Genomic DNA, 27,915 nt, shown 5'->3' with positions numbered 1-27,915 from the left:
CTACTATATTCAAATTAAAATCTCTACACCAAAATATATCATAATCCAAATGAAAAGACATGACCAAGACTAGGAAGTGATCACTGTGATGTATACAAGTGTCACTATCTGGTCAATGTAAGTCAACAGAAATCAGTATAATTGTCAAAAAATGTAATCAGGCAATTAATACTGAAGAAACATGAAAATGTGCTCAATCTTAGCATTAATCAGGAAAATTCAAATTAAATTAGTTAACCCTCATCAGTTTATAGGATCAGATGGGTAAAATGAAATTTGCCCCATACTAACTATTATGGAGCAAGTTGAGCCAAAATAACCTTTAGAAACTTACTTGGGAGTGCAAGTTGGTAGAATGATTTGGAAATACCTAACAAAAGGTTTAAAACCCTGTAATTCCACTCTGAGATACAGTTACCTTAGAGAAGCCTGCATTTAACTACACAGAAGCAGTAAATGAACCCTCAGAGGGGTAATATTTACAATAATAAAAAACTAGAAGCAATCTAAATTTTCATGAAAGAACATACAAATAAATTGTAGTACAGTCATGTGAATGGAATACTGTTAAACAGAAAAAGGTAGTTAACTACAGCCACATACATCAGTTTAAATAGCTCACAGAAGCATACAATTGAATGAAAAACCAAGTTTGTGAAAAGATATGTATTATATGGTGGCATTTAATTAAAGCTTAAAATATGCAACACCCCCCCCCCGCCCCATAAACACACACACACACACACACACACACACACACACACAGAAGTAGCCTTTGCTTCGCATGGTTCTCCTATGCAATAAATTTCAGTTACTATGGTTCAGGCACTATCAATGAAATATACCAGTCTCCCAAAAACATCATTCAAATTTCAGTTACTATGGTATATTAAGTATGAGTAATTAATTGCACTATATACAAATTTCTTTATGCAGCTGCACTGTGTTCAAGTTTCATTGGTGGCGCCTCTGTCCACAAACACCATATGAATGACAGATGTGCACCACATCACTGAGCAATTCTGTTAAGTATTTTGAAGTCTTTCGATGCTGCATGTCTGTGCTTTTTTTCACACACAGACAGCAGAGCGTGGGCTCACTGTCTCCCAGAGATAAACACGTGCAAGAATACACAACATGGCTGTTGGAAGGAGGGATTTGGCCACCAGAACTGGAGCACACCAAGGAGATGAATGCTGGAAGTGAAATGAGAACTGAGCACAGAGCACAAATGGAGTTACAGAAGACGGAATGGACGGTGCCACTGTCTGAGAATGAAATGTCTAAGCAGCTGGGAAAACTTCGTGAAGCAAACATTATCTATGGAGATAAGGCTGTGGTTGTGACTGAAGAATAAGATGGAGACGTTTTAGAGGAAGGGACACCAGCAGAAACATTCACGTGAAAGGAACTGTCAGGGCTATTTTATGGCATTGAAAGAACAAAGGTTAAATGTGGGAAGCTGCTTCGAACCCAGAAAGGAATAGGGCTAGAAAAACTGTCTTGCTCCAAATCCTTACTTATACACTGAGAACAAAGAAAGCACCATTTTTGAATGACTCTTAATAGGATTTTTGGGGAAAGAAATAAAACACCTTAATCTGTCATGTGTCTAATGCTTTAAATGACAGCATAGTTACTAGGGGCGCCTGGGTGGCTCAGTCAGTGGAGCATCTGACCGTTGACTGAAGCTCCGGTCATGGTCTCACAGGTCATGATCTCACAGTTTGTGGTATCAGGCCCCGTGCTGGACTCTGCACTGACAGTGTGGGATTCTCTCTCTGCTCGCTGTCCCTCCCCTACTCGTATGCACCCCGCCCCAAATAAATAAATGAACTTTAAAAGAAAATAAATAATGGCATACTAAATATTAGTTTTAACAGTTTTTTTCTTATACAGTCATTAGTGAGAGTAAGAGTTTTTAAATATTTTACTTCTTGGACAAAAGTTCTTAAAGGTTATGGAAAACTATAATGTCTGCCATTGATTATAAATATTGCCTTGAATGGCTTCAGCTTGCATATGTTTTTATGTACCACCAATGTAGAAAGGGAAGACTGCCCATATACACATATATGTGATAAATATAACATGTAAGATATGGAAGGGAATGATATATAACAAGTTTGGCATAGTATAGTCCTTTCTGGAATTTATGGAAGAGGAAATCTTATTGATAATAGACCCACAGTAAGTTTCAATTGTATTTGTTTTTTTTTAATTTTAATGTTTGTTTATTTTTAAGAGACAGACAGACAGAGACAGAACATGAGTGAGGGAGGGGCAGAGAGAGAGGGAGGCACAGAATCTGAAGCAGGCTCCAGGCTCTGAGCTGTCAGCACAAAGCCCAATGTGGGGCTTGAACTCACGAACTACGAGATCATGACCTGAGCCGAAGTTGTATGCTTGACCAACTGAGCCACCCAGCTGCCCCACTTCAACTGTATTTGTAATGTTTTAAATATTTTATCTCACAGAGGCTATCTGAAAATTATTTGATTGCTTTGTGCCTTTCTGTAAGTCTGAAGTCTTTTATGAGAAGAAAAAGAAATAACTATGTCACAGAGAAATAATGCTTTCTAGAAAATACAAGCAATAAAAGGAGCCCTGGAAAATATAACTAGCCCCTTGACTTGGGTTGTCAGCCCTACAAATGCAGTGCAAAGTCTTTAAGGAAAAATAGGAGTTTCTAGAAAGCTCACTGTTTCTTTGATTATAAGTTGCTAATACGTGGTAGGGAAATAAAACTGTACATGCTCACCTAACCCCGTCTATCCAATTTACAGGCAGTTATATGATTCAAGAACTAACTCTCTGGTTCAACTCAGAAGCACTCTGAAAGCACATCAGATTTTATGGTCGTTAAGACATTTGCCATGAAGAAATGTCCTGTGAGGGCAGTAGAAAGATGCTCATGTTCTGTTGCTAGGTCACGAGAAAGTAGGGAACCTCAGATATGAAGACCAAAACATGTCTTTGTACTTTAAAACTCAGTGTATGCACTGAGAGTGGCAAATTCCCATTGTTGTAAGAAACATGTTAGCATGGCTCTTTCATTATGAATCTAGTAAAACAAATTGTTGGACATGGTATTAGATTCCTGTTGGTGCTGTAACAAAGTACCACAAATTTGGGTCTCATGGAGTTCAAATCATGGGTGTTGGCAACACTGCCCTACTCTGGGGAGAATACATTTCCTTGCCTTTTCTGCCTTCCCGAGACCACCTACATTTCTTGGCTCATGGCTTCTTGCCTCCACTTTGAAAGCCAATAAGAGTAAATGGAGTCCTTGTATCATATCTGTCTTCCTCTTCTCTTCTGTCTCCCTTTTCTACTTTTATGTACCCATAGGATTAGCTTGGACCTACTCAGGTAATCAAGGATAATCTCCTCATTTAAAGATGTGAAACAAATCTATCTGCAAAGTCCTTTCTGCGACATAAGGTAACATAGTCACAAATTCTGAAGATTAGGCAGTGGATCTCTTTGGGAGAGAGGCATTATTCTCCATACCACAGACATGTTTTCATTTCACCTGCTGTAGAGGAATTCAAGATCCCAGCACAAGACTCAGACATGTTATGGTATCGTGGATTTAATAAAGATTGTAGAGTGCAAATAAACTCTGGGTTGGAAATCACTCTTATAAATATTCTTGGGAGTTTTCAGTGAGGATACAAAGGAAGCTAGAATCTTACCCTAAAATAGAGTATCCACGGAAGTACAATCACTATTACCACATTCCTACCACTGATGTCATCCACCTCAGAGCACAAACTCACTCAAGTCTCATGGTCTGTTCTTACGGAGCTCAGTCGACATTGGAGAATAAACGAACTTTCTGCTTTACTAAAGCCAGTCTCAAATCTACATGTCTAGAGATTTGGTGGGAGGTTTCATTTTCACATTTCAATATTATTTTCAGCCATAAGTACACATAAATCCATAGTTTCGGGGCTTTAGGTAGAGTCTAGTTTATAATGAGACAGATTATTTCTATACTGTCAATGTACAAGACTGCTTACAATGGAGAATATCATACTTTCTCCATAAGCAGCACAATTTATTTGTCTGAACTTTAAAGAATATGATATTTCACCTCTGGAAGACTTTCGAGGCAATTGAAGTAATCCCCCAAGTCCAATGAAAAAGCCTTATATTTTCAGAATTTGCTCCATTTTGTTGAGAGCACTTAGCTGTCTTTTGAAATATGTGTTTACTTAATAGAAGGCGCCATTTTCCATCAATAAACTCATAAAGAAAAGAGATTACATAATGAAATGTACAGAGCACGTGTGCTGCAGGTCATGGCTGCCATCAGAGTTGTGACAGCCCCTGAACCATTTAGCTCTCCGTCTTTTCCAAGTAAGTGTTTCTGTAAAAACTGCTCTAAGAAATGACCTTTCCTTCTGTTTATATAAGGCAAATCAGAGATACAGATGGGTCTTCACAAATGTGTGAGCCAGAGACGTAATAGCTGAAGAAATATTTGCTGGAATGTTCTGTATATTCTTATGAGAAAAGGATCTGGTGCTCAGTGAAGCTTAACCCCAACTCGAATGTACAAATTACTATGAACATCCACTCAAAAACTGAGAGAAATTATATGAATTGCCCACTTACATGAAATAACTGTTTGTGAATTAGAGTTCTCCCATCAGTTCTTTTTCTTGTTCCTCTAAGCACATGTTAAAACAAACAAACCGAAGATTAAAAAAAAAATAGAAATCTTTAGAATTAGCCACCTGGTATCAAATCTAGACGCCTAATTAGGGCCTTTTCTCCTCTCCATTCCACCGCCCCCGGAACATACAAGTTCCTCTTAAGCTTATTGGCAAAAGTAGAATTTTTTATTTTTTAATTTATTTTTGAGAGAGAGAGACAGAGAGACAGAAAGACAGAGAGGCAGAGCATGAGTGGGGGAGAGGCAGAGAGAGAGAGAGGGAGACACAGAATCTGAAGCAGTCTGTGGGCTCTGAACTGTCAGCACAGAGCCTGACACAGGGCTCGAACCCATGAACCACGAGATCATGACCTGAACCAAAGTCTGGCGCTTAACCAATTGAGCCACCCAGACACCCCTAGAATTTTTGTTTGGCTTCATCAGCATCACTGCTTTCAGATGTTGATAACACTATTGTCTCAGTGCCTGGGCCTGTGCTTTCACAAGCCTTTGTGCACAGAGCGAGTGATTTAGATACAATGAATTATGTGGAGATTTGTTAATAATATGTTCATCTTTCTGTGTTCCATATTGTGTTTGTTTTTTCCTCAAGATCACAAATGTGTGCAGGATTTTTAAAAGTCATACAGACACCAACTCAGATGATTGAACGTAATAGCTTCCTTGGGGATTGTGGAACCCAGGAGAAACACTCTTACGGAATTCTTCCAAAGAAACACTCTTACAGAATTCCAAATCAGAGTGAACTCAAGTCAGACAATTTTAGGGAACAACTGAATCAAAACAAAGGTCTCTTAAGTAACTAAGCAATAATCCTTCTAGAACATGCCAGACCACTGAAGCAGAACACTCAGAAGCTCATTGGCTGGTTCAGATCAGTTTATGATAAAGTCCTCCATGGATCATGTATTTCTTAAATAAGATTGAGCTTTTTGAGAGAAGACATTTGTAATATACTGCTTCACCTTTAGCCCCAATTTTCCAGTTTATGACATCTGCACATTCCTCTTGATGCCATTTAGCTATATCAGTGCCCTTCAACATCTGCCTGTTCCCTGAGTGGATGTGGGGGAAGAGAGCGAGGTGAACAGCAAGGCTTCGGGAAGACAAGATGGTACGTTTGTTTGCACTTTACGAGATGCCACAATGGCAGGAATGGGGGAGGACCGACACCCTTGCTCTCTATCTTGGCATCTCCAGGAATTCTTGAAGGAGAATGACAGCAAAGGTTCAGGCCTGTTTTTGAAGGTTAGGTTTCTCATAAATAAATGGAAAGCATTTATTGAGACATGGGTTAAGTTACCAAGAAAAATCTGTAATTGGGAATATACCCAAGGAAGAACATAATTCAGTCCAGTCAGAAACACTTTCCTCAGGATAGGAGAGTGGAATGTAGCATCTCAATTTCCTTTGTGACTCACAGAGACTTGCTTCATAAGCTATCTGGATTAGCTGAAGACGGGGAGATAGATGTTCAATTAAAAAATTCTTTCCTGGGACAGAGCAACAGGCACTCCACGTAGGAGTCTTTCTTTCTGTCTGAAAACCTGAAAAGACTTTGACTTCTATTTTTGAATAGAAGGTTTTTGAACCTAACCAGACTATAACTAATAACAAGGCTAAGGGGCTAGAACAGAAAGCACATCTGATGAAAGATGAAGCATTGTAATTAAATTGTAAAGAACAGGAGCCAAGAAAGAAGCTCTATTTGTTTATAACATTTTAAATGGAGACATCACTGGGTCATTTGTAGTCTTAGGAGAGTTTTCTGGAAGAGGTTCCACATGAAAGAATACTATGACAAAAACTCCATAACTGGTGTGGGAAACTAAGGCACATGCATCGACAGGGCAAATGAATGATGTTTCTTATGTTTCATAAACCTACTCTTATTCATTGGAACCTCTGCACGCTTTCCTGGAGTGAACATGAGGTATTATTAGCTGAGTTCATATAATTGAGCTTCTCTTGTTAATGTTTTTAAGACTCAAAAGGCTATTTTAATTCTGTCATAAACTAAGAAAAATTTCTGTGGTCATAATTCTCATGAACAATGATACAATTTCTGTCAAGCAGTCATTTGAGAAATACCTTATTAAAAATGCAAGACATAATCACATACTGGAAATTATGTTCTAGGGTTGACATAATGAAGGATTTGGAATACTGGAATATTTGCTTCATCGTGGTTTAAAAGAGCAGAGTAGAAACATTTTGTCTACTTGCGAAAAGTGAGACGGATTTGTTTATAAGTTAAAAACTATCATTTCATTTACTCTCTTTCAAATTTGCTTTTGTAATGATTTTAATATTTGATGAAATAGTGAATTTTTCTAAGTTACCATAAATCCTTTCTTTACAGAATCAACTAATAAGTCACTTGGGCTTGTAATAGATATTTTTATTCAAGAAATATGCATATTGTAATCTTGATTGAGCACATTTATCCTAAGTACTGTCTTAGGCATTGGGGACCCAGCGATAAATTAGAAGTAGTTTTTGCTGCCAAGAAGCTAATTGTCTAACTATTATCTTAGTGAAACTCCTATGAGCGGACTCTCTTTATACGGAAAGTCATCAAGCAAGGGGAGAAACCATTATCCACAAGTTTAATAAATTATAAAGTTCTGTGAAGGACATCGGTAAGCTATATAAAACAAAAATTTTTTTAAACACAAGGTTTCTACATGCACTCTGATGGGACTGGCCATATAGACAATCCTAGGGAAAGATGGAATGTCTTTTTCCCCAAACTCAACTTTTGGTGGCCTTGCCAATTTTCACTTATAACTCCTCCCCTTACTTGGACTTCTGGATGCCTCTCTTCCTTAATGGAGCTGGAGAGGAGGTATGATCACTCTCATTGTCTTTGGGAGTAAATTTAGGATGAATAAATTTCAGCTCGTATGTTTGTAAGATTTCTTCTTTACTATTAGAATCGAAAAATTTTTATATGCTACAGAGATTTCAGGCATTAGTAACGAGGTAGGAGGTATTGATGATTGTTCCAAAGGATCCTGGAAGCATATTTATCCTAGTTATCAAGTCATGTCCTTAGGAACTCTGATCTCATCCCTTCAGGGTAACTGGGATGGAGAAATGTTAGAAGGATCTATGCACTGCGTACTGCACACCTCCAAGCTAGTGTCCATTCCTTTCTTGGGAAAGACACACAGAAGCTGGAGCTCCCTGAGAACTCATCTGAGCATTGTGCCTTCTCTGCTCACTTCATCCACAAAGTAGAAGATGGTCTATCAACATGAAGATTTCCCAATTGCCTTTTCTGCATTTCTTGTAGGAAGGGATTTAGGCCCACTGACATCTCTGTGTTTAACTCAAATATGCTTTTCACCCTTCTCTCCCAGAGTCACGTACCTGTTTAAAAACAGATGGCTTTTTTGGTAGCATATACTTAAATTTTTGTATGTGTACAAAGCAATCTCTTCCACTTATTAAAAATCAGATAACAGCAACAGTAATGCTATTTGACAGGCTCTGTAGCAGATACAGGGATGAACAAGAATGGGTCCTGGGCTCAAAAGCACTTATATTCCAGTGAAGGAACAAAAGCCATGTAAGATAAACAAAGGTAATGAATTCATTATGAGGATATGAAGATCCTGAGCTGTACTAATGCATTTTTAAAAATCATTTTTTCCTCTTGGGGCACCTGGGTGGCTCAGTTGGGTTAAGTGTCCTGCTCTTGATTTTGACTCAGGTCATGATCTCACAGTTGTAAAATTGAGCACCGCATTGGGCTCTGAGTTGACAGCATAGAGCAAGCTTGGGATTCTCTCTCTCCTCTCTTCTGCTTGTTCACTTTCTTTCAAAACACATAAACATTTTTTAAAAAATAATTTTTTTCCTCTGAAAAATCAAGATCTGGGGCAAAAGTGACTGTGTCATTTAAATAAATCATACTTGCTAAGTATTTTGTACTAAGAGAAATGATTAATTATCATAAATGGATAATAAATGTTAGTCTCCAGAGATGGCATTCTTAGCCTGGGGTGGACATATGACATTCAAAGTGTTCCCACTCCCTCTGAAATTATATGCAAAATTTTACATGAATATGGAAATATGCATTTTTCTAGCAGTGGGGATTATAGATAAGGGAATTCTTCATTCAAAAAAAGGTAAAGATCCATTGAAATACTTGTTCCAAACACATGTTCAGTCTTTCAAAGCTTTATGAAATTCTTGATGACCATTTTGCTGTCATTTTCAAAAAGTATGTTTACTGTCTTCCCACCAGGAGAAGATGTATATGGCTGGGAGTGGATGTGGGAACTGAAGGCGAGAACACATTCAAACTATCAGATTCTAAATAGCTTGTAGAAACTTGGAGATGCTCTTCTTTTCTCATGGTAATTAACTATACACACAGCTAATTAAAGTGCAGAAAGATAAAATAGAGCCATGGAGAGAGAATTTGTGAATGTAAGGGTATTTTTTAGTAGCAAAATCTTTATATTTTTCTTTAATGTTTATTTGTTTTTGAGAGAGACAGAGTGCAAGAGGGGAGGGGCAGAGAGAGATGGAGACACAGAATCTGAAGCAGGCTCCAGGATCTGAGCTGTTAGCACAGAGCCTGATGTGGGGCTCAAACTCCTGAACTATGAGATCATGACTTGAGCCCATGTCAGGCACTCAACGGACTAAGCTACCCAGGTGCCCCAAAATCATTTCTTTAAATAAATAAACTTAAAAAAAGGGGGTCGGCATCTGGGTGGCTCAGTCGGTTAAAGGTCTGATCTCATGGTTCATGGGATGGAGCCCAGCTTTGGGCTCTGTGCTGCAAGAGCGGAACCTGCTTGGGATTCTCTCTCTCCTTCTCTCTGCTCCTCCCCTACTCTTTCTCAACCTCTCTAAATAAATAAATAAATTTAAAAAAATGTACAGACATAGAAAATGCCACCCATTTGGAAAGCCATGAATATAAAGTTGTGAATTGATGAATAATGAAGATTGTTTCTGAATACCAACTAATGCATGAACTTTATTTCACAGGTGAACTATTAAAAAAATATCAATTTGGAAAAAATGGATAAGAGAATTCTACAGAAATATTTGTAATTCTTCTATATGCTCCAATAAAAACACTTCATTTGAAGAATCTTTCTCACAACTAATCCTTAGATGGTTCAGTAGGTATTCTCACTTATCAAAGGATAATAAATCTTCACATTAATGTATAACTTTTCTACAACTGAAACATATGTATGTTTCAATTTAGCTTGGAATAAGAAGAGTACTGATTCTTTGAGGTCATGTCATTTTTGAACTGGTGACTCTAAGTACTGCAACTGTGACATTAGCCGCCAAGTTCTCTTATGCTTCAAAGCACACTGATAACAAGATACGAAAAAATGAATTTTAATACTAATGAATGTGGTGTCAGCAATGACAACCATGTGATGGGATCTTCCAGGTGGGTTTCTCTGTACCCCCACTAGGGTGAGTCACTGCTGTGAAATCTGTATAACAGGACTTTGAGCCTTGTTATATGCAAAGATCTGTGCTGAGTCCTTGGTTGAAAAAAGGAGGTCCATGAGACCAAGTCCTGGGACTCAAGGCATGAGGGGCTCTTCAGTAGATCTGCTTCTCTGCTGAACAAACTAGAAGTTTCTAGATCATTGTAGCAGGCTGACTCCTCATATTGCTCCAAAATCCGTGCCCATCCTGAACCGCAGAATGTTACTTTACTTGGAAATAGAGTCTTTGTGGATACAATCAAGATAAGGATCAAGATGAGATCATGCTGGGATATGGGGCCCAAATCCAATGAGGGTATCCTTATGAGAGACAGAAAAGAACACAAAGACAGATGGAGAAGGCAGAAGACCAGGTGAAGGTAGAGGCAGAGATTGGAATTATGTTGCCACAGATGAAGAAATGCCAGGAGTTACTAGAATCTGGAGGAGGCAAAAAAGGAGCCTTCTTGAGAGTCTTCTGGGGGATCATGGCCACTGCCAGTGCTTTAATTTTGGACTTCCGGCTTCCAGAAGGATGAGAGAGTAACATTCTGCTATATTAAGCCACCAATTGGTGGCAGTTTCTTAAGGCAGCTCTAGGAAACCGATGCACTGGTTATCTTATGCACATGTTGTCAGTCCTCAGCTCTCCACGGAGCTCTGGAATCTAGAGCCAGGGAATATTTCTCTCTCTGTGCAGAAGGACTAGGTGTTCTTGGCATAGGAAAGCCTTGCTAAACTGTAAAGGCTCAGACAGGACTTTGGAGCCAGTCTGCCTGGGTCGGATTCCAGCTCTGTCGTTTATTGTGTGACTTGAAGCATATGACTGAAGGTCTGTCTCTCTGTCTTGGCTTTCCCATCTGCAAACTAGCAATAGACTATTACCTTCTTTATCAAATACTTTTGGGGATTAAATGTGTTGACCTGTGAAGTGTTTAAACTATACCTGACACGTGGTAGTTAATCAATGTTATCTATAATCAATAATCTACAACTTTATTACATGATAATTGTTCATTCCTAGGTTTTACCACAAAGACTTCCTCAGGAGGGACCCGAGTGAGCCTCACCCATGGCACAGAGGAGTGCTGGGAACTGAGCTTTATTTTCCTGTGAAGAGAACTCTCTCCTCTCAAATGAACTGCTCTGCAGGGTTCAGACTTCACATCAAATTAGAGCATCTTTGGCTTTGTCCTTCAACAATTCTTAGCCATCCTTCATGTAACTCCTCTACCTGGATTGTGCCTGTGATTAGGGAGCCAGTCACTACATTAGATTTTTAGAGCTCCTGTACTAAAACACCACAAACCATGTACCTAAAACCACGGGAATTTATTCTCTTAGATTCTGGAGACCAAAAGTTCTAAATCCCAGTATTGGAAGGGTTGGTTTCTTCTGAAGGTTCTGAGGGAGAGTCTGTGTCACGTCTGTTTTAGCTCGTGGTGGCTGCTAGCAACCCTTCACATCGCTTACCTGTGTCAGGGCAACTCCTTTTTCCTCCCTGTGTGTGTCTGTGACCCTGCCTTATCCTCTTATAAGGATGCTGGTCACATAGGATGAGAGCCCACCTGGTTTTGGTGTGACTTTATCTTAACGTGATTATCTACAAAGACCTATTTCCAAATAAGGTCAACAATCACAGGCACTGGGGGTTAGGACTCCGACATACCTTTTTTTGGGGGGAGGGTGTCATTCAACTCACAGCTATCTACCATATATACACAAAGCAAAACAGAAGCCAGCAGTCACTGACAATTTTACAGATTTATTAAAAATATTAAAATACTACCTTTTCCTGAAAGTTCTCACACAATTAAGAAAGGCTTATCTAAAATTAGTAGCTTTAAAAAGTCTTAAAAGGGAAGACTGCTATTCTGAGAAGCTGACAATAAGTTTTAAATGTGTGTTTATGTCACATCATTGTTGGATGTGGAACTATTGTCACCCCTTCATTGAATGTCCTCATTTCCTTTATTAACAATGTTCCTTTTAGCTTTTTAAAATACATATTTGAGAAAGATAAACTGCATTAACCCAGATCTTTGAACTAAATGTAAACGAGGAGTTTGATATTTTAATTAAATTAAACCTTCAAAAGATTACTTCCTTCTCTTCTTTCTGGCTCACAGACTCTCTACTGCCTACAGAATAGATTCAGCTCTTGGCTTAGAATTTTCAAGTTCCTCTGGTTCCAAGTCGGGGCTCATTTTCTCATTTGAGTACTGCTCGAAATGCTTACTATGTGTTGCGTGTCTATTTTAATTTTTTAGTGTTTATTTATTTTTAAGAGAGAGACAGAAACAGAGACAGAGTGAGAATGAGAGGAGGGCAGAGAGAGAGACACACACACAAGCTGAAGCAGGCACCAGGCTCTGAGCTGTAGCATAGAGCCTGATGCGGGGCTCAAATCCATGAACCTCAAGATCGTGACCTGAGCCAAAGTCAGAAGCTTAACTGATGAGCCACCCAGCTGCATCTTGTGTGTATTTTTCTACAGGAACCTTTTGCTTCATCGGTTTGGGCTACTTATTGTCAGATACATTCTAGTTGAAGCCTTCTGCCCTCTGCACCAGTCCCACGTGCAATGACCTCTACTCATTCCTTCCTTCTTTCCTTCAAGATTCTGGTCCAAGTGGTTCCTGACCCTTCTGATTTCACCTTTCTGTGCTTCCTTGTCAAAGAGATCCATCTTTTCATCTCCCCATCTCATTCTGAACTAAGCTATAAATTCCTCATTTGCCAAAACCATCGGTCTGTCACAATGCCTTGTAAACAGCACACAGCCAGTGCTCAAAATACAGTGTGAGGACTGATTCTTTTGTTCACCTTAGATTGTAATTCATTATTTCTGGGTGACGTTGACAGAAATAATAATGGTTGCATTTGGCAATTTGCATTTATGTTTAAATCATATTAGTTTTACAAAACTGAGGGGTTTAAAGAAGTTTTATTCTTTCTGTATAATATGTATTACTACCATTATTGAGAACTTACTGCACCAGTCACTGTTAGAGCTCTTTACTTACAGTTGTCTCATTTTATCCCCATAGCAACCTTTTGTACTAAAGCATAATTATATCTATTTTACAGATGAGGAAATTGAAGCTTAGTGAAATTAAACAAGTTTCCCAATGTCACACTGCTGATAAATGGAGAACTTGAGGCTACATCTGCCTGCCCCCAAATGCTGTGTTCTTAGAGTTTCTATAATTTCTCTGTCATAAAAACTTTTTAGAAAACTTCTTAAAAACAAAGTCTGGGGCTCCACTCTAGAATTCTGAATCAAAATTTCTGGGGGGAGAAGTGGGGATTGTGCATCTTGACAAACACCTTAGGGAATTTGTGCATTCAGATAAATTTAGGAACCATCTTGATAATTTGGTATGGCTTACCAGTATTTATAAGTTCCTGTGGTGAACACTTTCCTATGTAGGGTTTGATTTTCATCACGGTTTCAAAGAACACAGATGTTCCTTGAAGTTCAAACTGACGAGAGAAACAAGGCTTACAGGTCTATTCTACCCCAAGGATACCCAGTGTATTCGGTTGACCTTGCCCTGTGCCCAAGCCTCAGGAACATGAGTGTGTGACCGATGCAGGTTTACAAGGGTCTCACACTTGGTTTGATGTTCTGCTGCCATTGTTCTGAAATTCTTAGTAGTTTCTTAACAAGGGGTCCCACATTTTTGTTTTGCACCAGGCTTTATCAATTACTAGCTGGTCCTGCTCTGGAACTTAATGCACCAGAGATACAAATGACCTACTCAAGGGAAAACAGCACCGTCTTTGCTCTTCTCCTTCTCTTTGGTTTTAAGAGTTTGGGAAGGGGCTGTTTGAGGTGGGGAGAAGTCAGGGTGTGAAGTGGAGAGTGAAGCTGTAAAGTCAAAGATCTGGATATGGGCTAAGACTCTTCTGGAAAGTAGAGGGGAGAGATGAGGTTCTGAACCTGGACAAGGGGGTAGGAAGCAGATGAGAAAGGTGAGGGGCAGCTATGTATCCATGGAAGCTTTGTGTCCATGGATGGTGAGAAGAGGGAGAGGGCTCCTGCGCAGAAAAGATTAACATAGTAGATCTGACTGATTCTCCTTGAAACGGCCTGTTTGTGAGGCTGGCTGATGGCTGGATTCCAGCAAGGTTAGCTAGCACTCTAATAAGAGTGCCTTACTGTGCCTAAACTGTTGGTATCATGTGGTGAACACCTGCTTTCCTTCTGGGAGTCAGGAGTTTGGGTCCATGCCAGGCAAAGGATGCCCACAAAAACACCCACAATAAAAACCTGAGTCTCTAATGAGCTCCCTCACTGGCATGTGTACTAATATGGCAGAAGGTAGTTCTGTTGGGCTTCGTTTATGAAGGCACTAATCCCATTCCATCCTCAGGACCTGATCACTTCCCAAAGTTCCCACCTCCTAATGCCATCACTTCAGGGATTGGGGTTTCTACACTTGGATATTAGGGAGACACAGACATTTGCCCTATAGCACTTACCTTCCCCATCCCAACCTTTCCTCAAAAGGCTCAAACTAGTCCTTAGCAGCTACAGTTCTGTAATGCTCTCTCCTACTACTTCCCTTGCACAATCAATATGTATCCCCCAAATTATAAATGATGACATTTAACTGGTGAACTAGGAAGGAGACATGGCTTTGAGTGGCAGCAAAAATTGCTGGAAAGTTAATGTGTTACTCATGAGATCTTAAGGTAGAAATCTACTTTTTAGTCCCCACTGGTTAAGTACAGGTCTGGTGAGAATGTGTGAAGACCTCTGCAAGCAAGCCTACCTGAGAATTGCTAATACCTTCCAATCTTATTTTGTAAAGTATGTTATGCTTGAAGTAATGCAACCAAGCCTCTTTTTGAAATAGCGTTCTTTTAGTTTTTTGTTAGTAGGCAAAATGGAGAATGTACTGCATTTCAAAATATAATCTAAAGTGAAAATAAAAATTGAAAAGATTGAAACCAATGAAGTAAGCCTCGAAACACTCTCTACTATGCAGACAAATTATTCAGAGTAGAATCCCTAAATGAAATGAAAACTCTCATCATAAAATTATACTTTTTCTACATTTATTGTGCTATATTCTGTCCCATATTCCTGGCTGATACACTGAGAATTTTATGGAGCAGCTGAGAAAATGTTCTAAGTATCTTCCAGGCAGTGGTATGTTATCCTAGATACTTTTTGGAGCTTTCTGACATTAGGTTGAGCCAAGGCAAAAGCCACCTTTTCTCTTTCTTCTTCTTTAATCTCTTATTACTCCAGGAAGAATCACAGCAGGTGGACTCATAACTACAGGCTAAGACTGAATTCCAGGTGGGGACGGGTCTTCTTAAGTGGCCCTTCACTGTTGTGCTCAAGCTATGCAGTCCAATATGGCAGCCACTAGCCACATGTGGCTATTTAAATTTGAGCGAAGTAAAATTAACCAGAGTTAAAAACTCAGATCCTTGGTCACACTGGTCACGTTTCAAATGCTCAGGGGCCACCTGTGTCTAGAGGCTACCATCTGGACCCCACAGGTTAAAGAACATTTCTATCATGTCTGTAAACCATTGAGTAGCACTACTCTATACAGCTCAGCAATAGGCCAACAAAAGAAATAAAATTCTGACTCCTTAGTGCCTGATTTCTCCCCCTCTGGAGAACTACTTTCAGAGAGAATACCTCGCCTTAGCTTCTTTATGGCTTTTTGGGTGAAATGGCATGAACAGATTCTTAAAACATTAGCACAAATGGCCACAAACTCAAATTTATATTGAGATCTCTTACCGTACATACACAGAATTGTTCTGAATTAAGGATTAGTTCATCATTAAGTCAGTGTTTTAACTTTTAAACGAGTAAGGTGATTTTCCCCCCTTAGGACAAAGCCCTAAACCACGGGTTTAAGTCTGGGATGGCTCCAGACTGGCTGGGACACAGAGCACCGTCGATGCTGACTACAGTGCACCCCCATCCCCACAGTCCGGCTGCTGCAAGGATGCATGGGAAAGACATGTTCTGACTTCTAATCCCATTTTGTCTTCCTCCCCATGTCTAACAAGAGTTCCTCCAACTACCCTGATCTCAAGTCATTTTGAGCCCCGAGTTGGACCTACCATGGGATTAAGGTAGGTTCAAGATGGAGGTGACTAGAGCAGCACTAAGTACAAATGCTAAATTCTCAGGGTAAGAGAATTGTGTGTGTGTGTGTGTGTGTGTGTGTGTGTGTATAAAAGTGCCAGAAGGGAGGGAATATCTGTATGAAACAGAAATGGTAGACACTCTATTACTTGGTCCTAAATATAAGTGTTATCCAGTTTTTTTCTTGATTCTAGAATAGGTGGTCTTTGCAAAGAGATGTAAACAGGCAGGAAGGAGGCCCAGCTTTTGGAGATAGGTGGGCTAAGAAGAGTTAGAAAAATTCTTTAGGAGTTTTCTCAAAAATAAAAAGTGCTAAGAGTCTGTATGGTATGTGTTGGATAGCTAGTCTGTGCAAGCACATGCCGAATGCACCTGTGAATCACTATCCTGAGAATGCAGAGATCTTGTCCTCTCTCTAAATTCCTAGCAAGCAGAGTGTGTGGAAGAATGTGCTGTTCAGTGTTCCAAATCCGGGGCTCTGTGGGTGGGCAACTCGGGGCATCTCCCTTGTGAGGAATAGTGCCAGCACGGCAGGTCTTGATCTCCTTGGAAACACTGGCTGAGCAGGGAGGGGAAGAACCACTGGGAGTTGCTAGGGGAAGTTGCTGCAATAGAAAACCTTGCTGCACATACATCCCAACAGCAGATGCTTTGTCCAGTTGGCCATGCCTAGCCTCCCTGTACGTAAGCTCCCCTAGTAAACCTGTGTCTCAATTGCTACCTCGGGTCTTTTTTTTTGGTCTTTTAGTCCTCAATGGACTATTGCTCATCCTAGGCTTAGAGTCTGCTGAGGTGTGGCTGCCCAGCACTTCTGTTCCAACCAGAACTACTTTTGTTGGTTTCTCTTTCTGATTAAACATCATTGCTTATTTGTAGCATCCTAAGATAAAGTCTGGACACTGCTCACCAATAAATGACCAGTTTCAGATATGACATGGTCACCTACGGCCCAGGGTGGAATATGTAACTCGTTCTCTCTCCTTAATCCCAAAGAGAAGCTGTAAAGTTTGCTTTATTACAGATGCTACCTTGAACCATCATCTTATTTCTTATGCACGTTCGAGAGCAACTTCATTTTGGGATCATCAGCAGAAAGCCAGAAAAACTATCAGTTCTATAAGCAAAGAAACAGCCACACTTCATTCAGGTGCATCAGACTATCGTTAAACAATAACAGATGCATTTTTCCACATGTACATTTGAAGGATTGAGATGAAGAGTTTATCTCCTTGAAATATATACATAAAGAATAAATACAGATGCCTAAGAAATAAAATGCATCAGAGTATCTTCTCAGCTCTAACTCTTGGGTCAAGTTCTCTTTTTACAAATTCAATTCCAAACTGTTATGTTACTTAAAAAAAAAAGTGCTAGCTTTTGGCTTTCTGTGTTGTTGTTGTTGTTGTTTACATGCAGAAAACTGAGGCAGTTGGAGCCAACTTGGTATCTCCGGTCAAACCAGAGCATAAACCATGCACCCAAAGTAAATAAGGTAGTAATCTTAACTTCTTGAGTCAGTCACACTACGATCTCAGATATAATAATGGGAAGGAAACCAGAGAAGAATATTTGAGGTATTTAAGTTGAGTCACAAATTCGGTGAAAACCAGCAAAACCGTTCTGTTATGTAACAGGCCCTATTTTAAGTTCAAGCCCAATTTGCATCCTACTCAATATAACAGAATTAAATTCTAAAGGCCTTAATACTGTAAAACAAAACTGATTGGGATAATCTACTAGAATGGAACTAAGGAATACTTAAAGCATGAGACACAGGGATTAGAGAAAAGACTGTCAGGCTACTCATTGTCTAAAGCTTAAATCCAGAAAAACCCTGAAATGGAAGAGGCACAGATAGAATCTTAAAGGGCAAATGACCTCTCCTTCCTCAAAAGACCAAGCTACTCTTGCTGAGTCTGGTTTTTCTATTCATACTTAAGGACTGAGAGATTCTCAATTAAGCTAGGAACCAAAGACAAATGACTCTTAGGCTGACTCACAGATAAAAAATGTATGAACGGGACATGAAGTCCTCTTCTCTTCAATTCGGGACTGTATATGCAGCTCATGGAGTAGCTACCAGGCCAACAGGTGAACACATACCCAAATGCACTGCTTTCTATGCACATATCTGGTGAATTTGAATTGGGATATATTTTACATATCAAAATATGTATTAGAATTTATGTTAAAATATATATGTTACATATAACATTAATATATAAATTAAAATATATAAATTTATACTAAAATACATATGCTAAAAATTTTTAATGTTTCTTTTTGAGAGAGAGACAGAGCATGAGTGGAGGAGGGACAGAAAGAAGGGGAGACATGGAATCTGAAGCAGGCTCCAGGCTCTGAGCTGTCAGCACAGAGCCCGACATGGGGCTCAAACCCATGAACCGCGAGATCACAACCTGAACCGAAGTCGGACGCTTAACCAACTGAGCCACCCAGATGCCCACAAACTGGGATATATTCTAAAGATAGTAAAACAGATCTTACATAATGCTTGCCATAGTTTAGAACAATTTTTTTTTTATCCCAATGACTATAGTAAGACCACTACTTTGGAACTGTCAGCAAACTTCAAGAGGAAGTGGTTTGAAAAGTTTTCTTTGGTGAAGTTTCTGAGTTTCCAAGGCCTGTATGCAGTTAGGATTGTGAAAAGAACTGTATGAAAAGCCGAGCAGATACCATAAAGCAGGTGAACTGGAACACGGTTTAGCACCCTAAATATAAGTTTGAAGTACTGACTAATTGTAATTTTGTTAGTAATAACCTTGAGACATGGATAAACAAAAGTGTGGAACAGTCTGCTCAGGTCTCTGAAGGACCAGGGGAGGAGGTTAATCTAATTTAGATTAAACAATGAGTTCTATAAATGTAATACCTCATGAGCATCTTAATTTAGAAGTGCCAGGGAAAATAGAAAAAAACTGAGCAAAAGCGTTCTTTTTTAATCCTTAATTTGAAGATAATCATCAGATTCAAGGGATTTTCCAGGTACAAAAGAATAAAAGTGTTCATTTCGTTAAGATGAATAAATGTGCAAAAATCTTACTGAGGTTAAAAATAGGTGTGCATATAAATCAAGTGATAGGTCCTCTCTTGGTCCCCTATAGCAATTATTGTCTGTGCAAGTTTTCTGAAATTTATCATGCAGTGCCTCATGGCGCTGCCTCCATTGTTAGTCTAAAATGCTTATTTAAATCTTTTGAGGTTATTTGTTCGTATTCATTTAATGAACACATATTTGAAAGGCTCGATGTGGCAGCCATCTCCCTGAGCACTGGGATACAGACCTCCACATACATGGCCATCCATTGTTGGTGGTGAGAGAACTCATAATGCAAACAAAGAGAGAAAAGTGATTGTGATGTGACTGTCATTTCTCTGGTCTTTCTCCCAGGTTCCTGGAATGGGGCTTTCAGACTCTTAAAATTTCCTGAGTGATAGGAATGTCTTGGTCGTTCATGGTCAGCCGTGACGCTTTATGATCAGGGGGTGACTGCTGGTGGATCTTACAGAGGTTCAAGATGGGGGCTGGTCCTGCTAGAAAGACCAACTGTGGGATTCCAGGGGTGGGGCTTTAAGCCAGGAGATATCAGCTCCCAACTCGGGGGAGGAGAAGGAAGAGATGATGGAGACTGAATTCAATATTGTGGTCAATGACTTATTCAATCATGCCAACATATGAAACCCAGTAAAAACTGTGGACAACCAAAGCTTAGTGAGCTGGTTGGTGACACGCACTGATGTGTGCGGGTGGGAGGGGGGAGGGCGATATGTCCTCATTCCGAGGAGAGGACAAGGGAGCTTAGTATCTGAGACCCTCCCAGACCTTACCCTGTGTACCTTTCCATTCAGCTTGTCTTGGTTTGAGTCTTTCATAATAAGACTTGGATCTTAAATTCAGTGCTTTCCTGAGTTCTGTGAGTCATTCTAGTGCATTATTGATCCCGAGAGCATAGTGGGGACCTTCAAATTTGTATCATTTGGTCAGAGGAGCAGGATGGCCCGGAAGCCCCCAATGTGTGGCCCATGACCCAGGTGAAGGCAGCCTTGTTAGGGACCATGATATCTGTGCTAACTCCAAGCAGCGTCAGGACTGTGGACATAATTTCAGACAGTCAGAGCAAGTCTAGCTCTCTCTTGCAAATGGTTTAGAGAGATCACCTAGAAAGTTCAGCAGGGGAACTCAGCAATGGGGATTAAATTTACAGAACAAAGTCCCTCCTGGATCTGGGATCCTGTCACTTCTGCAAAGTGCCAAGTTCAGGGAAGGGATGGGCACCCAGGGACAGGGACAAAACACAGCCAGAGGAAATTCCTCTATGGGATGTGATGATTCCTCCAAACATGAGCAGTATTTGAAAGGACAGGCAGGAATGTCAGTCACATGCACACAAATGCCATGTCTACTGTAAAACAGAAATACCTCCCCACCTCCAAACACTAAGTAAATTTACTTCCCGTTTCCAAAGTGCATCTGTGGCTAACGTTGAGTGGCCCTATAATATTAAAGAGCTGATGGTTCCCAGGGATTTGTCCACTTCTAATTGTTTAAAGTCACTCTGGAGTCTGGAAGACCAAAGCTAATCAAGCCTTCCTTCTTTCTACGTCTGCTGCTTTGTAATTGGACCTGCCCTCAGATATGCTCAGAAGGCTCAGTCCTTTAATGGGAATCAGCCTATGTTTTGATCCTGAACATTTCACTATTTCTGCTTGTTCTTAGAGCTACTAGTGTTTCTCAGCTGGTAGCAGCCCAGGGCAATAGCAGCAAAGGCTAGGACATTGAGGAAAAAAATGGAGGTTAATTATTTCTACACATCATTCAAGATTTTCCTCCCCCTGCCTTCAACCATCAATCAAAAAACTACCCAAAGTAGAAGTAAAACAAAACAAAACAAAACAAAACACAAAAGTTACCAACTTTCCGCCATTGACCCTTCATCCCTGTGTTGTGGGTTTTCAATCAGGCTTTCCAGGCGGCTGATCTCACAGTGGGGCGAGAGGAAGAGCACCACATTATTACACTGCTCAGCTGTTGAGGGGCAGGGACCCAAGTTCAGAGTTCCAGGCCAGAGCTTCCTCTCTGGATCTCAACATTCATCTCAGCCTCAGGAAATTACTAAAGATGAAAGCTCATGTCAAACTGTCAAAATGCTCTGCCATATACCCACTGGGAGACCCTCAGCTGGTCACTTAACCTCCCTAGACCTGAGTTCCCTCCTCTGGAACATGACGGGTCTGTACTGTTTGATCTCTGAGCATCTTCAACCATTAGAATGCCACAATTCTTTGTTCTTTCTTCTAGCTATACTTGAAGCAAGCATCCGTGGCTACATGCTGGGGAAGACATGGGGAAAGGAAAAGCATGTGGAGCATCTTTGGAGGAAATAATGACTGGAGATGATCAAATTTTATCCATTCTGGGATTAGCTCTGGCACCACACAGACCTTCTGGCCCCAGCTCTGAAACTTATTGGCAAATCCCCCTCCTCTTAAAGTCTAGCTCTGTTTTCTCATTGCTATGCTGGAGTCAAAGATCCCACCTGATACAAGATGTCGGGAGAGTCAAGAGAGAAACATGTATAAAGTATACAAGGTGCATGTTGAGCCCTTTGCCTTCCTCATCTCTTCCAAGCCTAAAGCAGCAAAGTCAAAGGGGATGAGAAGACTCTGTAGGCCTCTCTGGAGCCCAGGTAATGGCTTCCTTTCCATAATCAAGATCGCATTCTGAGCCCAGATGAGCAGCTGGGCTCTCTCCTTGTCCAGTCCTCCTCTGCCGCTCTGAGTGTGTCTCACATGGATGCTCACAGGGGACAGCATGGCCTGTGTGCCCCTGGGCACATCCCATGGAGAATGATACTCCTCGGCATTGCCATTGGAAGTGTCTTATCTGCAGAGAAGCGAGGTGTGGACGCTGTCATTGCTTTGCCTCTCTGGGTAAGGGAATGGTTGGTTATGTTTGTGGCTTATAAGACTCTTGCAGTAAAGAGAGCATGGCCTTTGTATTTTGCTGGTACACATGATTGTATTCCCAGAAAACAGAGGTCCGCTATTGTTTGGACGGAACTCTGTCGCCATCTTATTTTACCCTTGGCTTTGCCTCTGCCCTGTGTTCCTGGGCTGGATTTGTGGCCTCCTTCCTCACCTTGTCTTCTTGGCCTCTCTGAGCTACTTCAGAGCATCAGACACTGGTAGGCAGAAACTGTTTTCAAATGTAAAGGTATAATAGTTTTTTTTTGCAGAGAGTTTCTAAACTTTTGTGGAATCAGGACAGAAATAAAATATTTCGGTTTTCTGAGAAACTACATTGGCCTTTTAAACATCCACTGTGACTCTGTTTTACCACCAGAGAGGGTTTCTGAGTAATACATTTTCGTGAATGGTTTCTACCCACATGCACTGAAAACACTTGCTTTTGTAGCAAACTTGCTCCTAATTAATTGTTTAAAGTCCCTGAATCCCTAGAGAGGATATGGGAAATCTTTAGCTCAGAAAGCTGAGAATAAAGCAATTATCTGGCACATTCTTTATTTCTATAATTAATTATATTCACCACATATGGTATGAAGAAGACTTCTACCTCCAAAGCCTGAAATATTTTATCTTTGTTCTGATTCCATAAAAGTTTAGCAACTCTCTGCAAGAATGATTATACATTTACTTTTGAAAACAGTTTCTACCTACCAGTGGCTGATGCTGTAATGCAGCTCTTTGGTTTCTTCCCTGGTGAGTGTGTCTTGGATTAGGGGGGAGATTTGTAACCTCAGAGGCACTTTTTATCTTAGCAAACTACCCATCACTAGTTATACTCTGGGTTTCATTTACATGTGAGGTTTCCATTTGAACGTGTCTGAGAAACTCCTCCTCCCCCCCAATAACAAGCTAATACCCCCATCGAAAACTAAACCATAAGATCATGAGCATTTTCAGCACTATATGGGAAATGCAGCAGACCTGAATGGAACTCACTGGTTTTATTTAGCATTTGGATTATATGGGTCTATGAGTTCGGATGAGTCAAAGTAAAAAGGAAACTCACCAGGCATGATAGAATCAACCGGAACCACTTTGAAACGGTTGGTCAGAGCCTACAAAAATTGTTTCATTCTCTAAGACTGGGGGATAGAATGGGGAGCTAATTCAAGACCCAGCTTTCCAGGGCTGACATCACTAAGACTCTTCAAATAGAGAAAAAACATTTTCTCACAACGGATTTGGTGTTTTAAACTATAGCTTTGTACAGACTTCAGTAAATGATACAAAGTCAGTTAATCTCTATAAACAACAGGATACAGGCACTGTGATGCTTTTTACATGGTAACAATTGGAATTTAATTCCTGAAACATTCATGCTACATTGGTAACTGGATGGGGGTGGGTGGGGGCAGTGGTGGGGATAAGACCCAAATGGCTATTTTTTAAAAATAATCTCATTTGATCATCAACTGACTCAGAGAAACAATTTTGACCTTGTATAGGGAAAGCTGTTTATGTTCTCTGCTCTGTCTTTCTTCCTGAAGCCTCCCAGAGACTGCAAGGGCATACAGAAATTTGTAGTGCCAATGACATTTTAAAAGAAATATTTCATTTATTTGTAAACAGAAAGGCTAATATTTAACCTAACCCACCTCATTGGGGGCTGTGAGTATACGAGGAAATCAAACACGTTAAAAACTGGAAAATGACATTATGTGGAACGTTTTCTCATTACTGTGGCCAAGTTAGAATGTTCTTAAATGGAAGGTAGACATCAAAAATGCTACCTGGCAATTCAGGTACAAGGTATGATGTTCTCAGCTGCCGGCAGAAAAGGAAGACTTCTCTTTGTCCCTCTTGGACACAAAAGCATTCCATATAATTGCAATTAAATATTGACTGTGCTTTTATTTTATGAAGTATCAGGCAAAATATGGATTGAAACAGTCTCCCTTAGGCTGTAGTGCTATAAGAATTCTGAGCTCATGTGTTGCCAATGATTAAGACAGCTCTTTGTCTTATCAAGGGGTCCTAAAAAATGTTTCTAAGAACAATAGCCTTGGAAAAGAAATGTAAATAAACATTGACCACCATACTTTTCCTGTTTTTTTTTCTTTTTAAATATGAAGTCTGCCTGAAATACACTATATCACTCGTTTCTTAAACATCAGCTGCAATAATATTGTATTGCAGAATCTAATCTTATAAGACATTTTGTTTTCCAATATTTTTTTCATGTACATTTCTCAAAATGTAGTTTGAACTTGTTTCTTATTTCTCAGAGTATCTGGTAAAGTGTTAGACATTTAGCAGACATGTCAGAAATTCTTGAAGACTGATTTATTGATTAAGGGAAACAAGCTAATATTAGCTATAAACTGTTAACACACTTCTACATATACTATGTAATGTGGCTGGAATCTTCTATTTAAGAATGGTACCAAAGGTTTGCAGAAGTGGGATTTTTATAACTATACCAAGTTAATCAATTCTTCATGGGGAACCCTTTCTTTAATTCATAGCTTGCTCCAGAATTAGCACTGGTAAATGAGAAATATTTTACCTTTATAGATTAATGAATAATCATGACACAATGAAACTGATTTTCATCAGACAGCACATGAGAACCTGCCTATTTTGTGAGTCATCCTATCGTGCACCCATCTCTCAAAATATTTAAAAAATGCATACTTACTATTATTTTATGAATATTAACAGCTGAAGTTAAATTTCTCACTGCATAGTCCTCCTAAGTCTGGCTCAACAAGTAAAGTCTTATTGCTCAATAAACGCATGATAAAGCTCTTTGTCCAGTCTCAGTTTTAAACTAAAGAGAGACATATCAGCACAAACTCGGTCTCTCTTTCGTATCAGGAACACTGCCTTGTTTAATTGCCAACAGCCCCCATGTAGTAAGTAGTAAACATTTAAGCATGCACCATTTCATTTCTTAGGACACCTCTTGGAGTCGATGCAATAATTTATTACATCGAGTGCGTCTAATTCTCCTCTGATTTATGGAAGTGGTAATAATATCCCATTGCACAGAATGCTATGCTACGAGGAATCCAGATCCAGGCACTAAAATCTTTATGGTTTCCCCAGGAGGAGTTGGGGCGCAGGTGGTATTCTCATTACCACAGTGAGAAAGTGGAGGGGTTTGCCTGAGGTCTCCTGGAAAGCCAGTTATGCGAGGAGCAGAATCTGGGTCTCCCGATGCCCAGCACGCAATCACAGAAAGCACAGAACTCTCGGGAGACTTGCTGAAACCACGGGCATAGACAAGAAGAGGGGAAACGACCCCCAGGACGTTCATTACAGAATCCCCATAGCAACCTGGCACTGTTTCCCTCCGACTCCACATAAAGCACACTGAAGGGTATCAAGCAACATAAAATCCTAATGGCGCCCTTCATTAGGCGAGATCATCACTCCAACTCCCTGACCTCCCACAGTCCAAGCCAGCAGCCCCAAGTTCCTCTCTGTGGTGCCGAATCCTGAGAGCAAGGCGTAGCCACATGAACAATCGTTGGCTTACAAGGGACTATCAAGCCCTGATGATGATGAAATTTGATAGCAATAATGTCAAACTTTATATGACCATAATCCAAGTTTACAATGATACATTAAGCCATAATGCTACTATTTATATCGCCATAAGCTGAGTTATGGCGATATAAATAGTCATGCTAATGGCATTAACAGCAGCACTCAGTGGAATCACAGCTGTTGACTGCCACTTGTATGCTATTAGCATTGCTATTTATATCACCATAAACTTAGGTAGTCAAACTTGTTACACATGAATATACAAGGAAGCTGGATATCCACACTGTATGCCCAAATCTAGGCTGCGGTACTGGGGACTTTATGGCTGCGCCTCTCCTGTATGTGTTAAGGTCTATCTAGCTCTCCATTTAGTTCTGCTCTCATTGTGCGACGCTTCTTGAGGAGTTACAGAAGAGCAAGCCTGTCTCTTGCCATCCTCTGATTTTCTGAGAAACACTATTTGAAACTGATAAGAAAGTGCAAGCCACAGCTTCTGGGCCAACTTACTGTCTCCTTGGCAGCGCAGGGGACCCACGCTCAGCTTGGCTTCGGAGCCTTGCCGGTCAGTATCTCCAACTACCACTTGGCTTACTGGCAGGTGATCTTTGTAGGATAAGAAGCCAGCGTCCTTCCTCCTGAATCACAGGGAAGAACAGAAAAGGATGAGGAGGCTAAGTTAGAAACATGTCTTTTCTGATAACGGTTTAAATTGTCTAATAATTGACTGCATTCCTATTAAATGCTCAGAGGGTCACTAAGTGGAACCATGGTTAAAGGATTGTTCTCTGCCTTCCATCAATTGGTCACACAACATATTACTCAGAAGCAACTGTGACATCATTACCTTCAGGAACAGAGAACTGACACCCCAATTTCCAGAGAGTCACAACCAATATGTTGTATCCTATTTTAGCGTGGGAGTGGACTACCACACTGCTTGAGAAACACACACCAAACGCTGAGCACGCATGCAGTTTGCTGTTGTCAGGAATCAGAAGCTCCATGAAATCAACCTGATTTCTTGGATAATAAAGGAGACAAAACTGTTAAAAAACAAACAAACAAAAACATTTTGTCTCCTTGATTGCTTTGAAGTAGTTCCTTAAGAGGCTTTCGTCCCTGCTGTGCATCAGCTAAATAACGGGACATTTTTTGTTCCTTCCTCTTTTTTCATTTATTTCAACAACCAAGTCTATATGAAGTTTCCAACACAGGGTAGGTGCTTATCAAGTGTCTATTTCCATCTATAATGAAGAGTAAAGATTCAAGCCCAGTTTGGTTTTTCTCTTAGATTTGTTTTCCTGCTTCCCCTATATTTATCTTGTTTTGGGTCTTCCAAGTGTACCCTGTACCCACCCTCCATAAAAGAAGAGGAGCACAGAAATCCAGAAGAGGTTCTTGGGGATGGGCCCAATGTGAGTTGGGCACAGACTTCCCCTTAGGAAGAAATCTCTGCCCCTTCTTCCTCTTTTCATGCTGCTGTGGCTGAGAAATGCCCTCATTTGGGGCCAGATAGGTGGGACGCACTGACCATTATAAAGTCATTCCACAAACTTACCCTTTTGTATGATTTTTTTGCATGTGTACAGTCTGAATGTAAATAACAATTTTTGAAACTGTATATACAACTGATAACAAAACTGATTTTTGGAGGACAGTAGAACGAGAGAAAGACAGTTCAATAATCTTGTTAAAAATTTGTCTTTCGTATATCTTAGCAAACAGTTCAGGGAATTGAGGGGAACCAACTTGGAAGCCTGTCTTTAAAATGCTATGCTGTTAGGGTGAGTCACTTATCTCTCTGACCTTCTGGAATGTCAGTGAACACACATTCCCTCAGGTGTCAGGGCGCACAGAAAGCCAGAAAGGGGTCACAGAATTCAGCCAGTGGGCTCCAAACAAGTGTATTTTACACTCCCTTAGTTTTTTCATTGCCCTTGAGTTTCCAAAATAAAGTTTTTTTAAAAAAAATTGTTTATCAAGTGCAAACTAGGATCATGCAGAAAAGCACTATGATGCTCATTGACATTGTATGTACTAATGACTCAGCCTCAAGTATCTCAACAGAATCTTCTGCAAACCCAACT

At 40.2% G+C, this 27,915-nt stretch overlaps 1 protein-coding gene across 1 annotated transcript in view; it reads right to left on the bottom strand.

Moving 5' to 3' along the window:
- The window catches only part of CNTNAP2 (contactin associated protein 2), a gene marked incomplete at its 5' end in the record, with an annotated part of 359,481 nt that extends 333,018 nt beyond the window's left edge, over window positions 1-26,463 (bottom strand). The window contains one exon of the mRNA XM_039253885.1: window positions 26,336-26,463. Within this exon, the coding sequence (XP_039109816.1) occupies window positions 26,336-26,463 (128 nt within the window). The remainder of the gene's footprint in view (window positions 1-26,335) is intronic.
- Between the last annotated feature and the right edge of the window lie 1,452 nt (window positions 26,464-27,915).

Source organism: Hyaena hyaena, unplaced genomic scaffold (assembly GCF_003009895.1).
Source record: "Hyaena hyaena isolate Hyena2069 unplaced genomic scaffold, ASM300989v1 scaffold_471, whole genome shotgun sequence".
In the NCBI taxonomy this organism is placed as follows: domain Eukaryota; kingdom Metazoa; phylum Chordata; class Mammalia; order Carnivora; family Hyaenidae; genus Hyaena; species Hyaena hyaena.
The sequence above is the reverse complement of the archived record's forward strand: the minus strand, read 5'-3'. Positions and strand labels throughout refer to the sequence as shown.